General features: G+C 40.8%; 1 protein-coding gene across 50 annotated transcripts in view; it reads right to left on the bottom strand.

The window, feature by feature from the left end:
- The window catches only part of RIMS1 (regulating synaptic membrane exocytosis 1), a 382,988-nt gene that overhangs the window by 6,726 nt on the left and 354,826 nt on the right, over positions 1–21,436 (bottom strand). For all 50 annotated transcript variants that reach the window (XM_053286849.1, XM_053286844.1, XM_053286835.1 and 47 more), the window contains 4 exons: positions 10,714–10,855; positions 8,020–8,132; positions 7,230–7,331; positions 142–281 (listed from right to left, as the gene is read on the bottom strand). In XM_053286849.1, coding sequence (XP_053142824.1) covers positions 142–281; positions 7,230–7,331; positions 8,020–8,132; positions 10,714–10,855 — 497 coding nt within the window. The remainder of the gene's footprint in view (positions 1–141; positions 282–7,229; positions 7,332–8,019; positions 8,133–10,713; positions 10,856–21,436) is intronic.

Genomic DNA, 21,436 nt, shown 5'->3' with positions numbered 1-21,436 from the left:
CACAATTGGCATTAGGGATACTGTAGCATTTGTAAAGTTAAGTATGCACAGTAGCTTTTGTGGTACGACTGGGATTAGTCATATCCTTGTAAAACAGCGTTTTTAAATCAGGGGCTGAAATGAGATGAAACAGTTACTGACCTGAAGGACTTTACCCTGTGGACTTTCATCAAAAACCAGTGTCTGTTGATATAAAGGGTCAAGGGTTTTCCTTGCAATCCTAGTCTTCTTCTTGGCTATACAAGCCCCATTGTCCAACAGATACACTTTGACATATGGAGCTGTGGAAGGGAAGCAAAATCAGCTTTAAAGCTTAAATTAGTGACTCAAGACATTTACATCAGAAAAGTGTAAAGAAAAATAAGTAATCAAAAATTATCCAAGTCATATTTTTAAAGAGTAAGCAAAGGCTCTGGAGAATGAAGGAATATCCTTCTTGATTCTTTTCCTACTCATACAGTACTTATTGTAGATTTTACTATATGTGTTTCTTTTAGGTGCTTCCAATCAGTGTAAAGTTTCCCACTTTCCCCTCTACATCTGTTTTTCCTTTTGCCACAAATTCTAGTTATGTGGCTGCAGCCAAGGTCCTGTTTAGTTTTTGATGCAGCACCTGACAGATTTGTATAAATAAGAGATGGTATCTTCTGTGGAGCACAAGGGCATTCTTTCTAGGGATGTGTGAAACGTTTTGGGTGCAGAAAAATCTGTACCCGAAACGGCCAATTTTGGGTGATTTGGAGCCAAACCAAATCACTCCCGAAGATTTCCGAAAAATTTTGGATCCGAAATGAATAACCCGTTTCGGATCCGAAATATTCGGATGTTTCGGACCTCCATTTTGTGGCCTTCTCCCGCCCCCCCCCCATTTTGAGCAATGACGTCTATTTGAACTTCCCGCCTTTTTGCCTCCCATTGACCTCAATGCAAAAAGGTCTGATGTGACATCTGCTCGAATTTTGGGTCCCAGGGGGAAAATAGTGGGGTGGAGTGGTAGTGCCTAATGGGTGGAGGCTACCACCCCAATTTCAGAGGGATTGGGCAAAGGGCTGCTTTTTGGTGAATTTTTGAAGTTTTAGTGTCTTTGGGACAGATTGGGGGCCTAGAGCGGTGTGGGGTTGGTGGTAGTGCCAGGTAGGGGCAAGGAAGCTACCTGAATTTTTTCAAAGGATTTGGGCAGAGGGCTGATTTTTGGTGAATTGTTGAAGTTTACGCGTCTTTAAGGTTTTTCCTCATAAGGTATAATGGAGCTTTCAGCAGCCCCATAAGTGCACTTGGGGGGTGCTGGAGTGGCCCAGAGTGAGTGGTGGTGTAGTGCACATAGGGTGCCAACCCATGGGGTACAGGGTTCTTTTGTTTCTGAGGTATTCTGAGTGTGGATTCTATGATAGCAAATTAGAGTGGATACATGGTGTCTCATTGAAAATCCTATTCTACCCGGCACTACCACCAACCCCACACCGCTCTAGGCCACCCCTTTCCCCTGACGTGAAGCGATACACCCTCCATTATACCTAATGGGGGAAAACCTTAAAGATGCGTAAACTTCAACAATTCACCAAAAATCACCCCTTTGCCCAATCACTCTGAAATTGGGGTTGTAGCCTCCACCCATTAAGCACTACCACCCCACCCCACTCTTTTGGCCCAGATCCCACGTTATGCCCCCAATCTGCCCCAAAGACACTAAAATTTCAAAAATTCACCAAAAACCAGCCCTTTGACCAATCCCTCTGCAATTTGGGTGGTAGCTTCCACCCATTGGGCACTATCACCCCACCCCACTCGTTTGGCCCCAGGACCCATTTTTAATCCAAATCGATTCAGATTCAGATTTGGATTAATTTGGATCCGAATCGAATCAGGGGTGATTCGAATGGGGAATATTCGGATACAAAACAGAACAGGGGTGTTTCGGTTCGGATCCGAATTGAAACACCAAAAATCCAAATTGCACACCCCTACTTCTTTCTTCATCTTCATCCTGAATTCTAACTCTGCCATGGTTTTCACAGTTACATTTACACAGTTATATTACTCTCCCCTGACATTTGACAAGCTTCTCCCCTTTCGTTTACGAGGTTATAATTGGGTGGAGCTTGGCAAACATGTCACAAGGATTTTCTGAAAAATGCACATTTGAGCCTTCTCCGAGCTACAATCACTAGTTGATATCCAGCCCAGTCTTCCAGTAGTTCCCCAGGAAGATGCACTAGAGCAGTGTGGACAGACCGGAGCTGGTCCACAAGGTATTGGGTACCGGTCCGTGAGGCATCACTAATAAAAATCACCCCCCCCCAAAATACAATTTCGGGCCAGTGAGGGCAGGCAGGAGCTTTTCAGAGTTCATTTCCAGGCAGCCTTCGCTGCTAGATAATGTTCATTTCGCTTCCTCGAAATCAACATTATCCAGCAGTGAGGGCTGCCTGGAAATGAGCTCCAGAGAGCTGCCTGAAATTGTTTTTGGGGGGTGCCTGGGGTTGGGGTTGGGGGTGAGGGGGGTGACCCCCTTACTAACTGCTGGTCTGGGAAACTGCACACGAATAATGTACCAGTCCATGACTTCAAAAACGTTGAGAAACACTGCCCTAGAGCAAGTGGGAGCTTTCCGAGAAGCACTGGGGTCATGCAGCCTCAGGCATGCAGCAGGGGGAAGCGAATTGTGATGATTTGCTCTGGTTCTGGAAGTGCCCTCTATGGGACACAGAAAGCGTGGAGGCTGCCCAGCTGCAGCAGTAATGGGGAAGCTCTCCCTTGCACCAGTGCATCTGCCTGGCATGCTTGTGGAAGGCAGCTCTGGATGTCAACCAATGTGCTTGCCAGCAAGGAAGAAGTTGCCCACTCCATTCTGATCGTACACAATGCACAGCATTGCTTAAGAAAAACTGGTCAAACATTGTATTTATGGACTAGGAAGGAATGTTTGAGAGAAGCTGGACTTCTTATGAGTGTTTGTTTATTGTTTTAGCACAAACGAACTGAGCTGGAAAATGAAATTTTCCCCCTGGTGGAGGCATCTAAAAATAGTAGTTTTCATTATATCAGTGATTCTGTTTATGAGTTTCTGTGCTTCTAGCTAGATTACCACTTATTGACTTGCCTAAAGTAACACCAGGCCAATATTCTGTTATGCAGCCTCCACACCCCTCATTTATTTGCTTGCCTTTTCTCCTGTATGCTTTTTATGGAGCCAGTTTTCCAGACTTGAATTTATTAGCATTGCAATGGAAGATTCTTTCTAAAGTTTTGATATTAACTCTCAGAATCTCTTCTTTTATCCATGCTAAAAGCTTAAGACTCCCACTTAGTTTATTAAGGAATTCTGTCAAATTGTGTCATGCTACTCAAGTGTGTAAAACAATCCAATGGGGCTGAGCATGCAACATATTTTCATCCTCTACTTCAAGAGACCACAGAGAGCTCTGTGTTTTAATTCATGGAGAATGGGATAAAGCAGAAGTTTTCCCTATGGTCAATATTGCCTCTGTTCTTCTTGAATGTCAGAAGAGTACTCTGCATGCAGCTTTTCTAGGGGACTGGATATACTGAGTGCAAGTGATCCTTTAAAGCCACATGCATTCTGGTACTTGTTGACCAGCTCATAAGACAGGGACTAGATCCGTATGGTGACCCTACAGATCACACTGTATCTATTTTAATTTCCCGGAAACTTGTATTTGATTTCCAACTGTTGTTAGAGCATCAAACTAGGAGCAGAAATAGTTCCGGGGCAGAAATATGTTCAGTAAAACCAATAATGTCCCCAAAGAGAGGAAGAAATGGTGATTAGCAATGCATAAGATATTACAGGACTGAGAAGGAAGTAAAGGATAAAGTGTGAGACCTTACCTAATTCAGTGGGCCCCCTATCCTTACCTTGGTGGCCATGGATGTGGGTGGGCAGCAACTGTTACTGCTGCAGCTATTGTTCTGCATCTAAGGCACCACCACACCCACCACCCCACCCACCACCAAGGGAAGGCAGGGTGAAGGCAACATTCCTATTCCTTCTGAAGAAGCCTGCATTGGATCCATCAGAGTTAAGCAACGATAGGCTTATCTCCAACCTTCCATGGCTGGTCAAGGTAATTGAGAGGGTGGTGCTCACATGCAGAAAGTTCCAAGTTCCCTTCCTGGCATCTCCAAGATAGGACTGAGAGAGACTCCTGCCTGCAACCTTGGAGAAGCTGCTGCCAGTCTGTGTAGACAATACTGAGCAGGATGGACCCATGGTCTGATTCAGTATAATGTTTATAAGTTTTATAATTATAAATGTTTATAATCCTCAGTTTTTAGCTTTTAAAATAACTTTTAATTTGAAACTTAATTCTGATTTTAGTTTTAGCTGGGACTTTTAACTTGTTTATTTAATTGGGTTAATTGTATTAGTTTTATTTTACATTTTATCTATTTTATTGTTGTGAGCTGCCCTGAGCAGTAGTGTACTTGAAGGGCGGGATATAAATATTTAACTAACTAACTAACTAACTAAATATATAAAGGCAGTTTCCTGTGTTCCTAGTCTTGGAGGAAACTCATTATCTAGACCCTTTTCAAACTGGTTTCCTTAGTTAGCCTCATGGATCATCTCCAATTAGGAATTGACAGAGGGAGTGTGACTCTGTTGGTCCTTCTGAATCTTTTGGCAGCTTTTTTTCTCAACCACGGTATCCTTCTGGACCATCTGAACGGGTTGGGAGTGGGAGTCACTTTTGCAGTGGTTCTGCTCCTACCACTTGGGCAGATTCCAGACTGTGTTGCTTGGAGACTGTTGTTCCTCAAAAAGTGAACTTTTATATGGCATCATCCGGAAGGGTTTCCAGATAGCAGTCTTTACCATGAGTTTACTGTGAGGCTTTATTGCAAGTTCAAAGTTGCTCAAAAAAAACAACGCAAAAAGTGGTTTTTTAAAAAACCCTGGATATCAATTGAGCTACACTCTAATGTGCAATGAAAGACCCAAATCATGTGTGAAGTGCTCCCCGATAGCTCGCAGGGACTTTGGGGTAAATCTGGCTGATATGTGAATGCACACCCTCCATTCTGGAGGAGATGCTCCCCCTTATTTCTTGGCGTCTCCCTCCCAGCTGGAAACCAGGCTGTCAGATATTTATCTTCCCTCCACTTCGTCAAATTCAGGTCGGCTTTTGCTAGGGCTAGGTTGAATGTATTACCTTCTGCTATACTCCTAAGCAGGTTTTCTAAAGATCCTACTGCTTTGGGGTTGGGCTCATGAGGAGAGGGTCGCCTTGAAACTGTCATTCACATCTTGCTATATTGCCCCTTATATCGTGATTCTAGGAGAGAATTATTGGCTCCTATTTTACAGCAGTTCCCCGGTAGGCCTGATTCCTTTTATCTTAACTACTGCCTGGCTGACACTAATGACGAAGTCACCAGGATAGTGGCTAGGTTCACTTATGGGGCTATGAGACAGACATCCCGCCATGGTTTTTTATAATGTATTTTTAGTTTTACCTGCATGTCTGTTTCTATATTTTTTATATTGTTATTTATTGTACTGCTGTATGTTTTTCCGAGTGTTTTCTTTCTGGTTGGCTTAAGGCTGTAATAAAATTGATTCTGATTCTGATTCTGATTCTGGAGGAGATGTGAGCTAAAAGCCCTGTGTGAAAACACCCAGTAGGGATGTGCAAACCAGTTCAAATTCAAACCAGGGTGGTTCGAAGGTTCGAATTTGAACTGAACCAGCCATCAGGTTTGAGCTGCAGGTTCAAATTTGAACTGAACCAGGGCATGGTTCGATTCCAACCGGTTCGAACCAGTTCAGACATCCAAAAATCGATACGATGGTAGCTGGCACCCAGGGGTACCTGGCACCCAAACCCCAAAGCAATCGGACACTCGTACGATTGAACGAGACTGAACTTCCGTATGGTGTCTCCCAGGGCTCCATATTGTCTCCAATGCTGTTTAACATCTACATGAAACCGCTGGGAGAGATCATCAGGAGATTTGTATGCTGATGACACCCAAATCTATTTCTCCATGTCAACCTCATCGCGAGAAGGCATAATCTCCCTAAATGCTTGCCTGGAGTCAGTAATGGACTGGAGAAGGGATAACAAACTGAGGCTGAATCCAGATAAGACGGAGGTACTTATTGTGTGGTGTTGGAACTTAGGAGACAATTTTGATCTGCCGGTTCTGGATGTGGTCAGGTACGCAATCTGGGGGTGCTTCTGGATCTGAACATCTCCCTGGTGTCCCAGGTTGAGGTGGCGGCCAGAGGTGCTTTTTATCGGCTTTGGCTGATACATCAGCTGTGTCCATTTCTTGAGATGAACAACCTCAAAATGGTGGTACATATGCTGGTAACCTCTAGGCTAGATTACTGCAATGTACTCTATGTTGGACTACCTTTGTATGTAGTCTGGAAACTGCAGTTGGTCCAGAATGCGGTAGCCAGGTTGGTCTCTGGGTCATCTAAGAGAGACCATATTACTCCTGTGTTGAAGGAACTACACTGGCTGCCAATAGGTTTCTGGGCAAAATACAAGGTGGTGGTTATTACCTATAAAGCCCTAAACAGCGTAAGCCCTGGGTATTTAAGAGAACGTCTTTTTTGCCATGAGCCCCACCGCCTGTTAAGATCATCTGGAGAGGTTCACGCCAACTTGTCTGCGGTTCACGCCAACTTGTTCGGCAGCTACTCAGGAACAGGCCTTTTCTGTTGCTGCCCCTGGACTTTGGAATACACTCCCTGTTGGAATAAGACCCTCCCCATCTCTGGCAACTTTTAAAAAGGCACTGAAGACACATTTATTCACCCGGGCTTTTAATTAGATTTATAGTTTTTAATGTTTTAAAGGTTTTAAATGATCTTAATTGTGATTTTATATGTAAACCTCCCAAAGATGCAAGTTTTGGGTGGTATAGAAATATTCTAAACAAACAAACAAACAAACAAAATTATATTTATTATACAAAAATAAATATAATATAATAATAAAAATTATTATATTTATTATATAAATATAATGATTAAAAAATAAAGAAACAAATAAAATATTCAACCCAGCATAGCATCCTTCCAAGTAGTTCTTTGCTGGTGACCCCACTTTTGCCTTCTTTTAGATTGTCACCCCTTTTTTGTTGTTGAAAAGTGGCATATAAATATTCTAAATAAATAAACCTGAGGAATATATCTGAACATCATGGAGCCAAACCAAATTTGCCTGGCCTTCATAATATAGAGCTTGTCTTACCAGGGGTAGATTTAGAACCAGGCTTTTGTGTGAGACCTCGGGCTCTGATGACTTCTACTTCTAACTGGCCTTTCTTATCCACCATTCCAATTTGAATATCACCTGAAAGAAAGGGATATTAGTATCACATTAACCTTCACAACAATGATTACTCACAGAAAGATAAATGTGTTTCATGGTTTTCTAAATTTGAACTATTTATTTAATGTTTTAAATAAAAAAATCCATACCAGCCTTCCTACAACTCAAGCCATAAAAGTAGCCTCTTAACGCAGCATGAAATGGTTAAAATCATACTAACATGAACAATAAAAGTGACAGGAGAAAAAGACCAACATGAGAAAAATATCACCATGGTATTAGCTTAAATTTTGTTTTAAAAAAAAATGCTTTTGGCCTCTGGCTCCATTAGGCCTCAACTGGTTAATGAAACCAGGCTCACATAGAAAAAGCCCTAGCCTATCCCATCACAGATTTATTTTCTTGAATCAGAGGAACTGAGCAGGCCTCCACAGTGGATAGTGGGTGAGAGGCTCTTGCTAGGAGAAGTGCTCTCACATATGCGAGAACCAGAAGGGATTGATAGGTTAAAATTAGCAACCTGATTTGTGTCAGCCAGTGCAGTTTCCACAGCATGTATTGAATATGAGCTTGGCTTCCCAGTAAACAGGCTTTGTGCACGAACAACAGTTTCTGAACCAACTTCAAGGGCAGTCCTGCTTTGTAGTAGTCAGTCCCCAGAGATTACATTGATTGGGGTATCATATCTAAACAAAAACAATACTCTTACCCATGGCAGGAGTTGCTAAGGTCTGTCGACCAACAAGCTGGGCAGGTCCAAGTCCATCAAGGAAATCACTGAACTGACTGTCAGCACCAAGGCGAACTCCGGGAAATATTAGGCTGCAGTAAAACAAGCAAAATAAAACAGAAATAGTGGTTTATTATGAACAATGTGGTCCTGCTTCTCCAAATCCATAGCCTTGTAGAAATGTAATAGAATAATGTGTGCAATGTTTGTAAACTGAACCTTATTAGAGCCAAGGCTGTGGTTTTAGGAATTTAAGCAATTCATAGAGATAATGTTAAGATACTAGTAAAGAGAGTAATGATGCAGACATTTGTTATGAAACCATGTAATTCTTGCTCAAGTGAAAATATTTATGGGAAGTACTGTATTGTTCTCCTTACTGTATCATCCTCCTTACATTCCCATAATATTTAGGACATTTCATGTATGTGCTGAGTGTTGCATTTATGAGAAAACTAGATACAGCAGAGATGGGTAATATGTAATATGTGCAATGATTTACTAGAAATGGGTTTTTGTCGCGCAAGGCTGATATTAAAGCAGCGGATCTATGATATGGAAATGCAGACTGATCGATCTTTAATCTCTAAAGAAGTTTTCCTAGGTCTACAAATGTATAAAACTAAACCTGCGAATTACCTGGGTAAGATTACCATTACTAAGTATCGCAGGATGTTTACACTGGCCAGATTTAATGTGCTACCTTCAGCTGAACTAGAAGGTAAATTTAGAGGGATCCCAAAAGAACAGAGACTATGCCCTTGTGGCTCTGGAGAACAGGAGTCTATCTTTCACATTTTACTCCGCTGTCTCTTCTATAGGGACTTACGAACTTGTTATATTTCCTCATTACTGACTGATTTCCCAGGTCACACAGATGCATTTTACGTCAACTATCTGCTCTCAGATCAGAAGGAGGAAGTAACATTTAAAGTTGCTAAGTTCTGTGAGGCAGCTAAGAAGGCTAGACAACAGATGGTAAACCAGATTATGCAAACGGGAAACTGCTGATTAGGATGAGTCCATGTTCCTGATTATACTATGTATATATTACTACTATTATGTGTATTATTATGTATGTTAATTTTGGTCTATGACCGTAAATAAACATGATGATGTAATATGTGCAAGATCAAAAGCTACATGTGCGAGGAGATCAAGAGCTATAGCTAAGTTTTGTATTTAACTCCATGAAATCAGTATGGTCTGCACAGTATTTTCATGGGCACAGAGGCCTGGTTCACACAATTGTTCAAATCTAGGTTTAATATGGGCTACCAACACTGGAATGATTGTGTGAACCCATGCCAAGGTCAGAATCTCAGATTTATCTCAGATCTTAGTATTAGTACCCTGTTTTCCCGAAAGTAAGACCTACCCCGAAAGTAAGACCTAGCAGTAATTTCTGATGTACCGCTAATTGCCCTAGTGCATTTTTGGGGGCTAAAATTAATATAAGACACTGTCTTATTTTCGGGGAAACACGGTATAAGATCTGAGATCTTATCTCAGATCTTACCCCCCCTTTGGGGAGGACTTGCTGTAGGCCATGGTGGTGGTGGTGGGGTCTGCGAGGATTCCCCCTCCATCACTGGCCTCCCTCATCACTGCCGTGGCTGGGTAAATGTGGTATTTTTTACCCTTTCGGGCCTCTGTAAAGGCGAGCGGTGGCCATTTTGGCCACCGCCTCACATGCACAAATGCCCTCTGCGAGGCCTGGCATGGCCTACAGCCTCACAGAGGGCATTTGCGCATGCGCGACAGCGGCCAAAATGGCCGCCGCTTGCCTTTATGGAGGCCCGAATGGGCCAAAAATATAACATTTACCTGGCCGTGGCAGTGATGAGGGAGGCTGGCAGGGGGAGGGGGAACACTCATGGACCCCCCTGAGGCCTACAGCAAGCCCCCCAAAGGGGCTACAGGTATTTATCATTAACTTTAAAAAAAAATCATGGACCCCCACCAGACCGGACCGGAGATTGATGGGGGCCGGACAGAACTGGCCCGGTTCCATTTGAGGCCACTCCGGCCTCGAACCGAACTGGGCCAGATGGTTCTGTGCACACCCTTAATTTCTAGCTGCCCATATGGCACTTCAGCAGGACAGCTAGGCATTATGTTATATAATATAAAATGATAACACATATAACACATACAAACATTTAAATTGTAATGTTTTTATTTATTGAAATTTTATCTGTTTTATGAATTTTAATTGTTGTTGTTTTTTATATTATGTTTTAATTTGTACACCACCTGGAGATTTCTATATCAAGCAGTATAGAAATACAATAAATAAGAAAATCATCTAATCTCTGAAGTTTATTTATTAAGTGTGGAGAAACTGCAGTTTCTTTATCCATATGGAACTAGGTGATAGGGCTTTTAGAGCCAAGGCTATCACACTGTATCTCCTAACTCCATGTCCCTCATCTATATAGGCAATGCATCATTTTTGCTATCTCCACCTTTTCCTTTTCCTTTCTGCCTTTTAAAAGCTTGCCTTGCCTATCCCTGTTGTGGCCTCATGGTTAGGTCATCACCTATGCAGCACTGCAAATAGAAGCATCAGCACTAGGCCTGCTCAGGCCCTGTGGTCGATCCGAATCTAGGACAAACATCCCATTCACTGAATGGATGGAGAGGTCCTGATCACATGAGGCTTCAACCTACTTTCCCTCTGAGCTGTAGCTGTTGATGCTGCCATCAGTTGACTCCCGACTTGGTTGCCGAACCATACGACTTCTCATTTCAGCTGCCATCCCTGTTTCTGTGCTTCTCTGAATCGTGCTTTTTAGCTTCTTGTTGCCTGTCTCTAAAAGACAGAGAAAGGAAAAGAGAAAGGAAGAGGGAAAGAGAGAGAAGCAAGAGCTATAACAACAAGGAAAGTGTATTCTGAAATATATTTTACATCTGGATCAACATGAATATTCACATTTACAGAGTATTGTCCTAAAAATGTTATGATTATGCAGGTATATTCTATATTCCCAAAGTTTGATTTGGGACTATAACATAAGCACTCTCTAAACACTCCAACTGCCCTAAAGAACAGCTGCGGAGAATTCAGTTTCCCATGAATTTATCTACTTTTTTATGTGAGTGGTATTGAGCTCCTGACCAATTCAGTTCTTGTTGTGTAAAATTTAAAGGAAGGTTCATTCAATTTTTATCTTGCTGTTCTTTATTTATTTCACTTTTTATAAGAGAACAAACATAATAGCTTTTAATTAAGTTTTTACACTCACAAAGTGAGCTTATAAACATTTTAGATACATCAATCTAAACAGCAAAACATCAAGTATTCTAATAAATTTTGCTTTGTTTAGGGTAATCAGCCACTGAAATAAATGGCAAAACTCTCATTCATTTTAATGGAGCTGGACTGCACCCATGGTTTTCTAATTTTATTTATAAACCTCGGACAGTTTTCAAATCTGTTCAGTGGTGGATTAAAGGAGAGGCAGAGTAGGCATTTGCCTACGGTGGCAAAGTTTGAGGAACAGCAAATTTTGCCCCTCCTCAAATTTTGGTGCCCCTCTCTGTGGGCAGTGGCATCTGCAGCAAGGAGAGGAGAAAGTCCCTCCCCTTCTACCTTATTACAAAAAAAGGCAAACTTTTTTTAAAAGGTAAAAGGGGGGCAAAAGCCTTTTTGCCTATGGGCGGCAAAAAGCTTAATCCTCCCTTTAATCTGTTTCAGTGACCCTTGGGTTTTCTCAGAGGTTTCAGTGATCCTATTAATGAGAAATTCAGTAATGCTACACAAAATTTCATGAAAAAAGACTGCCCACCACTACTTATCCTCTCCTGCAATACAGAGGAGTATTGGATATGTTCTAGAACACTCTCTCCATTTTGTAAGGCAGTGGTAAGGCCAGGCCTAGACAGTGCCCTGCATGAAATGAGAGTGTGGCATATGACCCAGAACCCTTTGCAACTCAGGGGTTTCACAAGTCAGAAGGTCCTAGGTGACACAAAAGGAGACAATTCCTTTAAGCAGATTAATGAATAATCCAGAATGGTCAGTTGAAGTTTTCTCAGGGAGCGCTAATAGAAGATAATTGGCTCTGTGTGTGTGTGTGTGTGTGTGTGTGTGTGTGTGTGTGTGTGTGTTCAAGCAATAAAGTCACCAGAGTATGAAGAATCCTACCATTTCCATGCCCGCCGTGATAAGGGAAAAGGCTGATGGAAGAAGGGTGTGTGTGTGAGAGAGAGACTGTAATTTGGGATACAGGCAGGCAGAGACAGAGGCAAAGAGGAAGTTGTGAGTCAGCAGAAGGCATTTTGGAGGTGCAGGGTCTCTCCCAGGGACGTGAGATAGCAGTTCTGCTGCCTTGTAGGAATGTCTGTTATTTGCCCCCAACCTATTCTCTACTTGTATATTTGTAAATAGATCAGATATTTCTAAACCTGCGATACACCTCCTGTGTTCTCTCCACTAAAGGAAACAGAGTCTGAAAAATGCCATCCCTGGAACTTCTCACTGTTTGGCGAAATGGGGCATGTGCAATACATGGTTGACATGCAGGGGCTTCTAGGCCAAATTTTATGTGGTGCATACTTCCTGAAGGTAACAGACTGAAAGCCACAGGCCTAGATAAAATGCATCACCTTTCTAAAAGACTCACCTGTCGACCTGAATGTTCAGTGAGACCTATGTTGCCCAACAATGGTTCATGAGGAGGCTCACTGGAGAACTCCCAGTTTCTGCTACTGAGCGCTACAAAAGTGGGGAGGCTTCCGTGCCCTTACTGGAAGGTACTTCAAGAAGGAAGCAGAGGCATGGAGGCTACTAATTAAAGAGACTGCGGGCATGCAACTGTTGAGTGGCTTGTGCCCAATGTGGGCTCAGGCCATAAAATCAGAGGGCTGTGCTAGTCATTGCTAGCCACTCCATAGTTGCATATTGCTGAACTAACAGACCCCATGCCTCCATGGCTTCCTCATATTGTTCTCTGGTAAAGTGAGGGGAGCATATCCTATGTAGAAGACTCAGCAGCAGAAGGTGGTAGTCCTCCAGCTAAGCTCCTGATGAGCTTAGCTGCCGTGATGCCTACAGAGGCTTGCACTACACGACAAAGTGACGTCCTATGAAAAACAAACAGGCAGCATTGTCCACCTGTACCTCCATTTGCCTGTAGAATATGCTTAATAATATCTTGCTTCAAAGCATTCCACTCAAGATGGGGGAGAGAGATGCTCTGGGATAATCCCATTCTATCCCCACAACTTGCCCAAAGGAATCATGTGCTATCACACTGGCTCTCTTCTAAGAATTTAGCAATGCATCCCTCTTTATTTGTTCCCCTTCAACAAAACCTTATGTCATGTATGGGTTTAGTCATGTATGGATTTTGGCGGCTCACTGCTGCTGTCTCAGTGTGTGGAGACAGGCCAGGTATTTCTTTGTATGAATAATAGTTCCCTTGAATCTGACTGGCAGTGGAATATAAAGTCAGGCCATTAGTAAATAAGTATGTTAGCTGAACACTAACAGTCTGCATTCTCTTGCTTAGAAATTCTGCAAAAAGCATATATATATATATATATATATATATATATATATATATATATATATATACACACACACACACATATATACATATATACACACACATACATATACATATATATATACACACACACAAATCAAAAATACATGCACTTAAAATGCATTTTCACAGATAATAGCTTACTAATGGACACATTTCATTCTATTTTGCAGTTCAATTATTTTGATGACAGATATGTGAAAGACCTTTCAAAACACGTTAAAATGTCACCCCATCTGAGCATGTCATTAGCAATGTAGACGTAATCCTGAGTATCCATGAAGTGAAAGTTCACTCTGTTGATCTGGGTTCCATTGCTTTTTACATGTTTTAAGAAATAGAAGACATAAGTTAAAGATCTAGCTGCTGTGTCGTTTTAATGCAATTACTTGATAAACCTTTGCCATATACAGGAAAACTGCTCCTTTCCACAGACTCTACCTAGAAATATTATTCTTTCCAGCAAAATTCGTGATTTGTATGTACACAATGCTGTGTCCCAACATTTGGGCTGCAGTTTTTCCACTGTTGTGAAGTGCTTAATTTTCTGCAATAACGAACTGGAAAATAAGATGCAGAGTAAACTGCAAGGGCACCAGAGTAAAAATTCCAACAATAAATTTTTCACTGTAGTACTTCTGTATGTCTATGCAGTTGTAAATATGGGAGTCTAAAAGAAACAATAGCAATAAGTCAATTACATTCATAAATTTTAAAAATGCAGATCAAGTCCATCCAGATCAAGTCCATACCTACAGAACACAGAACCTAAATGAGATCACAGCTTTAAGCCTCTATTGATATTAATATTTCACCCACAGTCCACATGACTATAATACTATGCTAATACTATAATACTAAAGTTTTCACAGCAGTATTATTGCATTTTTAAAAACGTAAAAGCTCTTATTTCCATTTAAGTGATTAGTTTCTGAACATTTCTGTATATGGGCTATGAAAGTGCCATGAAAATGAACCAACATCCCCCCCCCCTCTCTCTCTCTCTCTCACACACACACACACACACACACACACACACACACACACACACACACACACCAGAACTAATGAGTGAGTCAAGGGAACTTTAGATTGCCAAGCTGAGTCAATGTGTAGCAGAGATGTTGAAAAGGAATTTGCTTCTATGTTGATGGATGGATCTTAAATAATAGAGAATTAAATTGATAGGACTCTTTAGTAAAATGGTGAGGACCTGTGATGGAGAACACCATTAATACAAATATATGTTATGCTCATGAAAAACACACTTATTAATGAATTAAACATATCTGAAAATAAAAGATAAATAGTTCCATAAATGCTCTCTTGACAGTATCCATGTTAACTTCAAAGCTTTCATGCTACATAAGATATGGTATGGGATGAATGGTGCCATTTATGGAAGTTCAAAATGGATTATGAAGAAACATACATTTCCATGCATTAATAATAATATGTCCATGCATAAACTAATGTCACTCTGCTGCAATATGTGCAGTTCTGTCCCCTTATACATACTGAAGAGCAAGCACCTTTAGTTATACACCACATTTTTGGTAGAAACCTGTACATGTGAAAAAGACTAAGTATTACTGTCTAAAACAATCCTATATTGGCATAAGAATGGATTTAGAAACAAATCACCAAGTGAAACTGAAGCTTTTAAGAACACAAGTTTTGTGATAAACTGTCTCTCCCCAAAGTGTACATTTTTGGTCACCATCTGATATGATGCAGTATCAATATTGTTATAAAACTTAACATCACACAGAGGACTTCAAACATTATGCAACAAATGTATCTGCCACTAATTACAGAACAACAAGATGCCATCATGCCTTGCGGGGCTGAATCATAGTTGTAGATTTAGCTAATCTAATTCTTGACAGGTATCGAACAAGGATATGTCCATCTAACCAATACTCAAGGCATTTGTATTTGGAAAAAACTGATAACACCTGAACAAGAGTCATATTCTCTACTTTGTATTTGATCACAGGAACTACTTATGAAATAAAATATGAAAAATGGCAAGTCCTGGTCACTTAATTGTTTAATTCATCATGATATGTGCCTATTTCATATGATGTTTTCAAAACTGGGTGCTGCTAAGCCATTTCTGCTCTTCACATTGGAAGCTTGGTTTAAGAGAAATCTCCAAGTCCTCATGTGATCTGATACTTAGACGGTACAAGAGAAATATGTATCATCATCTGCATGCAGTTGAGATTATCAGGAATGTTCTCAGATGGCAATTTTACTTTGATTGACCATGGAAGGGCAATTGTGTGTTCATATATCATCTAGCTTTAAGTTGAAGTCCCTGCAAGCTATCGGGGAGCACTCCATACACAATTCAGGTTTTTCATTTTTTATTGGAGCTTAGCCCGATTTACGTCTGGGGTGAAAAAATGCATTTTTTGAATCGGATTTTTTAGGCAAATTCAAAATATCTGTAACTCACATTACTTCAACCCTCTTAATCCTGAGGTAAAGCCTGTTGTCTGGGAAGGCTCTGGGTTTAAATGAGATGTACTGATCTCATTCAGCATGGGACTCTGCATGCTTGCCAGTACATTTAAACCATGTCTTATTCCCTGAGGGTTCAACTAGATGAGATGTTAAATGCATCTCTGAACCCCATGCTTGGCAATTCTTCTCTCTCTTTTCTTTTAAACCAACAGCAGCCACAGTGCCTCAATCCAGACCAGGATCATGGAACTAATGGAGATCATGGAACCTTACCCCACTTTCCTGCTGAAAACTGCCCCCAAAGCTGCAATCTGCAGAGGAGGAGAAGAAGCCCAAGTGTGGGATTCAAAGACATGTTTAATGTCACATCTAGTCTGACCATAAGGATCCAAGTTTTTAAAGGTGCTGATTCCCACAAATTCTTCTGTTGAGCAGTGCACCTCCAGGTGGCTCAGCCACTGCCCCATTCCTCAATTGCCTTCCACATTTGCCCCTTGCTGCTATATGATTTGATACAATACCAGACTGTATTGTATCATATTGAACTGGGTGGGGTGGGGAGTTACCTGTCCTGAAGAACAGACTTTCTTCAGTATTGTAAATAGAAATCAATTGCCTTCAGGGTCCAGAAGTTCTACTTACAAAATCAAAGGAAGCTGGCTTTTCAGGACAGTTAAGCTCCTGCAACTCACCCTGATGCAATACAATATATTGGCTTGATGCAGTCCATCTCAACCCCAGTATCAGTGGCACAATTTGATGCTTACTGAAATCAGGTTGCTAATGATCCCAATCCTAATAACTGCATCCATGCCATTTACTGCTTCCTGCCCCACCTCCTCGTATCTCTGCTGCTCCTATCTCTGCTAGCTGGCAGTGTGTTAAGGTGCCAAAGGACCAGGTTGCTGACAGTCTCATCACCTGCATTGGGATTGCCAGAATGCATGCTCTCTCACTATAGAGAAAGCATGCATTGCATGTTTTCCAGTATATTCTAGAATCTTAATACCTGAATTGCAAATTACAAAGCACTATATATCTGTTCATGTTAAGCATGCAAGATATGAACAACCTGAAAGAGGATTTGAAGTCTAAAAGGGGTCTTTTTAGTCCTCCAGTCCTTTTAGATTAGATTTGTGTTAGCTCAGGCAGGAGGGGAAATAACATAGGGAGAAGGATCAGGGGTATGGTGTGAAGTAATAGCTGGGGAAGTGGGAATGAGGGGCATAGAGAGGTATAGGAGAAATGCAGGGAGGAAAGGTGTTCTACCAACAGCTTTAGTACACATATATAAATCAAGTGATATACAAACAGAAATTTAAATTAATGAATTTTATATATTAGTCAACTCCTCAGTTTATGCATGACTTCCATTCTTAGATTTGACCAAAAACTGGAATAGAAGAGGAAAATAAACTAGATTGGCTGGCTGATTTAGGTTCAAAGAATATAGCATTCATACAAGGCAGCAAGAAATTTCCTATACCTTTCTTCTAGTCCAGATTGTTGTACTTAAAAAAAAAAAGGAAAAATAGCAAAATTCTCTATTCTACATAGGACCTCAGGGTGTGATTTTGGATCTGTGTGGGTGTAATCATTCAAGCATTTTGCTTTTCTGAGGGTGTGACAAGGATCTCTATTAAATTTAGAGTGAGCTAATTAAGATGGCGCCCCATGATACCAACTTAAGCTGTTGTAGAATGGTTGTGTCAATATTTTGCAGACATCTGTTCTTTCTCTCATCCTGATGTCCATTAAGAGAAAAGGCAGAAGAAGGAAAAGAATGGCTAATGGCAGGTGATTTAGTGCATGGATGCCATGCTTATAGTAAAGGCTGTCCAGCTATAAATTGTTATGATGTCTTTTGCCAGATAATTTCCAGAATGAAACCAGTATAGCATAATATTATGACCCTGGAAGGGTGCCGACTTGCAACTGCCAGTGAGTATGAGAGAGGAAGGTGGTATTAATGGAGTAGAAACTAATTTATGGCTTTTTACCAGAAACAGCAATCAGTAAACTAAATTGAACTATTTATATTCTACTTCTCAAAACATTTCAATTCCTTCCTCCTCTTTTTCTGAAGTAATCAATGGGTCATCTTAAAAGCTACCTCTTGGTTTCACTGTATTGATTAGAACTTGGGAGAAAGCAAATTAGTACTGAAAGTAAATCCTTGCACTTTCAAAGATACAAGTGTAATTATTGTTCAGACAGATATAGTTCAATAATTTAAAAAAGCAGTTCACCATTATAAATGAAAACATGCTTATAGATTGCACTGCAGGTTTCAATACTTCTTCCCATATATGTAAAATAGCCATGATATCAAGAAAGGAAATCCAATGAAGCCAAGATTGCATATACTAAGAAACTTCTGAAAGAAATAAACACTTTGAAAGAACATATAGTCACTTTTGATTAAGCATATTATATCACCTACTTCCATGTAGCACCTATCTAAAAACTAGTTTCATCATTATCATTATGACTTGTGCTACTTTTATCTTAGCTGTATTTTTCACTGCATTTGAATTGCTTTACTAATGCTACAGTATAATTCTTGTTTCTTTAATACAGGTTATTGAATCTCATTTATTCACCACATTTGTGGCTTCAGAACAATGCAGCACATCAGTCCTATTTTCACCTTCTATATATTTGAGAAGTAACAGGTCTGTAAATAACATAACTTTGAAAATATCGCAAAGCAAAATGAACAAAATACAGGCTTACCTCTTAGGCACAAGCAAAGTTTAATCTCAAGAATGTTAGTGAGTCCTCAGAAGGAATTAGAACAAGAATCTTGTTTAAATATCTTGTGGAGAATAAGGTCTGGACTTCCTGCACAGTCTTTTCTTAAAAAGAAAAGAGCACTTGGCATGAAGCATTGTCAGGAATGATCAAGGAGCTTCAGTCACAAGTCCCTTTTAGTCTACATTAGAGGCCTCGGAAAGGAGGAGAACCAAACTAACCTCAATTCACATTTCATAGAATATTGCAGAAAGACTTACAATTTTCAGTCATGATCATTATTAGTATGGGCAAACATACACTTTTAAAAGGAAGCTCAACCAGAAAAAAAATTACGGAAATCAACCCCACACCCCTCTCATTATGTGTTTGGGCTCAAGATTCATTGTCCATGAATTTTAGAATCTACAGACCTTAGGAACACAGCTAGGAAAGCAGACAATGAAGGAGTCAAGGGAGGTCAACACACTGACTGACCACCAGAGCAGCCTTCCGGTAGTGCACCAGGAAGACATGTTAGTGTGAGGGAGAACTTTCCTAATTGCACTGGGGCCGCACAGCTGGGCACACAGCAGTGGGGAGCAAATTTTGAGGATTCTATTCGCTCTGGCTCCAAGAGTGCCCTGTGCCATCTGAAATGCATCTCCGAGGATCAGGCCCGCAGCGACACATATTTGGGTGACACAGGGCAGGCCTGGAACAGGAGCAAATTGTCAAAATGTAAATAATGATAATAAAATGATCTGTGCCGGAAGCTGCATAGCCAGGGTGGTAGTGAGGAAGCTCTCCCTTGCACTGGCACATCTTTCTGGTGCTCTACTGGAAGGATGATATATCAGCCACTGTTCCCAAGGCTGCTTTAATGCTGACATTCACTTTCAAATAGGTAGATATGAACCTTGTACTTATTAAAAACCAGCTGACGAACCATTAATCTCTACTGTTAATAAGCCCTATTATTCGATGTAAAAGTGGGTCCCAACACCATTAGCTGCAGCTAGTAGTGCTTTGAAGGAAATCAGGGATACTGCTCCCAGTTCCCTCAGCTGATCCCTGTAACAATAAGACTTTCCCCAACAGCTTATATGACCAAGATGATTTAGGCAGGTGCACACAGGCTTGTTTGAAGGTAACAAAGGCAGGTTGTATGAAAGATATTTGATTGTTTTATTTTCCTGGCAAGCTGTAACATGGAAGTATTCAATAGTCTGCAGTTGCAGGAGAGTAACAGCAGGAGAGAGGGCATGCCCTCAACTCCTGCCTGTGGCTTCCAGCAACATCTGGTGGGCCACTGTGTGAAACAAGATTCTGGACTAGATGGGCCTTGGGCTTGATCCAGCAGGGCTCTTCTTATGTTCTTATTAGAACACAACCTCCATTTTTAGCTTAGGAAGTTTATTTGAAAGAAGCTGCACAGTAAGTAGATGGTGAACTGGTAACATGTACATATTCTGTTATCATGTGCTATGGTGATCCCTCAGAAGGGGGGTGGGGTGGGACCAACCAAAGGAATTTTGACCTTGCTGTTACAGTGCCATCAATGTGCATGCATATGCAGAGTCTCTGTTTTCTGGTTCCTGTCTCTGGTAAATCATTGTCTCCATTTTGACTTCTTCTTGTGTCCATTTCAAGAATGTTCATTCATCAGGATTCAGCTCCCTCCACAGGGCCTCCACGTTAATCATCTGAGTGGGTAATGGGTACATCTTGACTCTAGTGCACAATCATCCACGCAAATCCTTGTGCAAGAACAGACACTGAGGTGCTATGCTGTGCACAGCCTGCAATTTCATACACTACAGCTGCCGAGGTGAATTTTAAACTGTAGGTAATATATTGGAGAACAATTGTGTATTTCAAATGTATCCATTAACCCAAGCAAACACCCTGTTAGCTCTCACATCAATGGAGGACAGGCTACTGCAGAGAAAACCAATACATAAGTACATAGCAGGTAGAATAGGGCCTTCAGCAGTATGTAATAATGAGAGGTTGGGTTTGGGCAGAAATCTTTATTGCTAAGCCTTTGAGTGTTACAAACCTAACTCTGCTTACATCTGTGAAGTGTTGGAGGGTTTTAGAGGCACATTTTATAGTAAAAAGATAGAAGTGGGAAACAGGAATGGACCTAGAATTAGAGATTCCTAAGCAGAATATGAGTTTAGTGTATTTATCCCATGACACAATAGAAAGAGAATCATGCGGCAGCAACACTAGATTGGGAAAAAGAGGAAGGAAAAGTGGGAGGAACCTGATATTTCTCCCATCATGCTGGATGTATGAATCCATACATCCATACTCTGGAATGTACTCTTTGTCAAAATAAGAGCTTCCCCATCTCTGAAAGCTTTTAAAAATATCCTTAAAACACACCTGTTTTCTCAGGCTTTTAATTAAAAGAATTTAAACTGATTATTAATAGTTTTTATCCTGTGTGAAATTATTTTAATGGTTTCACTTTGTGAATTGTTTTGAATTGGTTTTATTCGGTGAAAGTGTTTTACTTGTGGTTTTATTTTTATATTGTAATTTGTATTTTGTACACTGCCTAGCAATATTATTATTATTATTATTACATTTATATCCCGCGCTTTCTCCAAGGAGCCCAGAGCGGTGTA

Source organism: Hemicordylus capensis, chromosome 1 (genome assembly GCF_027244095.1).
Source record: "Hemicordylus capensis ecotype Gifberg chromosome 1, rHemCap1.1.pri, whole genome shotgun sequence".
NCBI lineage: Eukaryota > Metazoa > Chordata > Lepidosauria > Squamata > Cordylidae > Hemicordylus > Hemicordylus capensis.
Note: the sequence above shows the minus strand (reverse complement) of the source record. Positions and strands in the feature narration are given on the sequence as shown.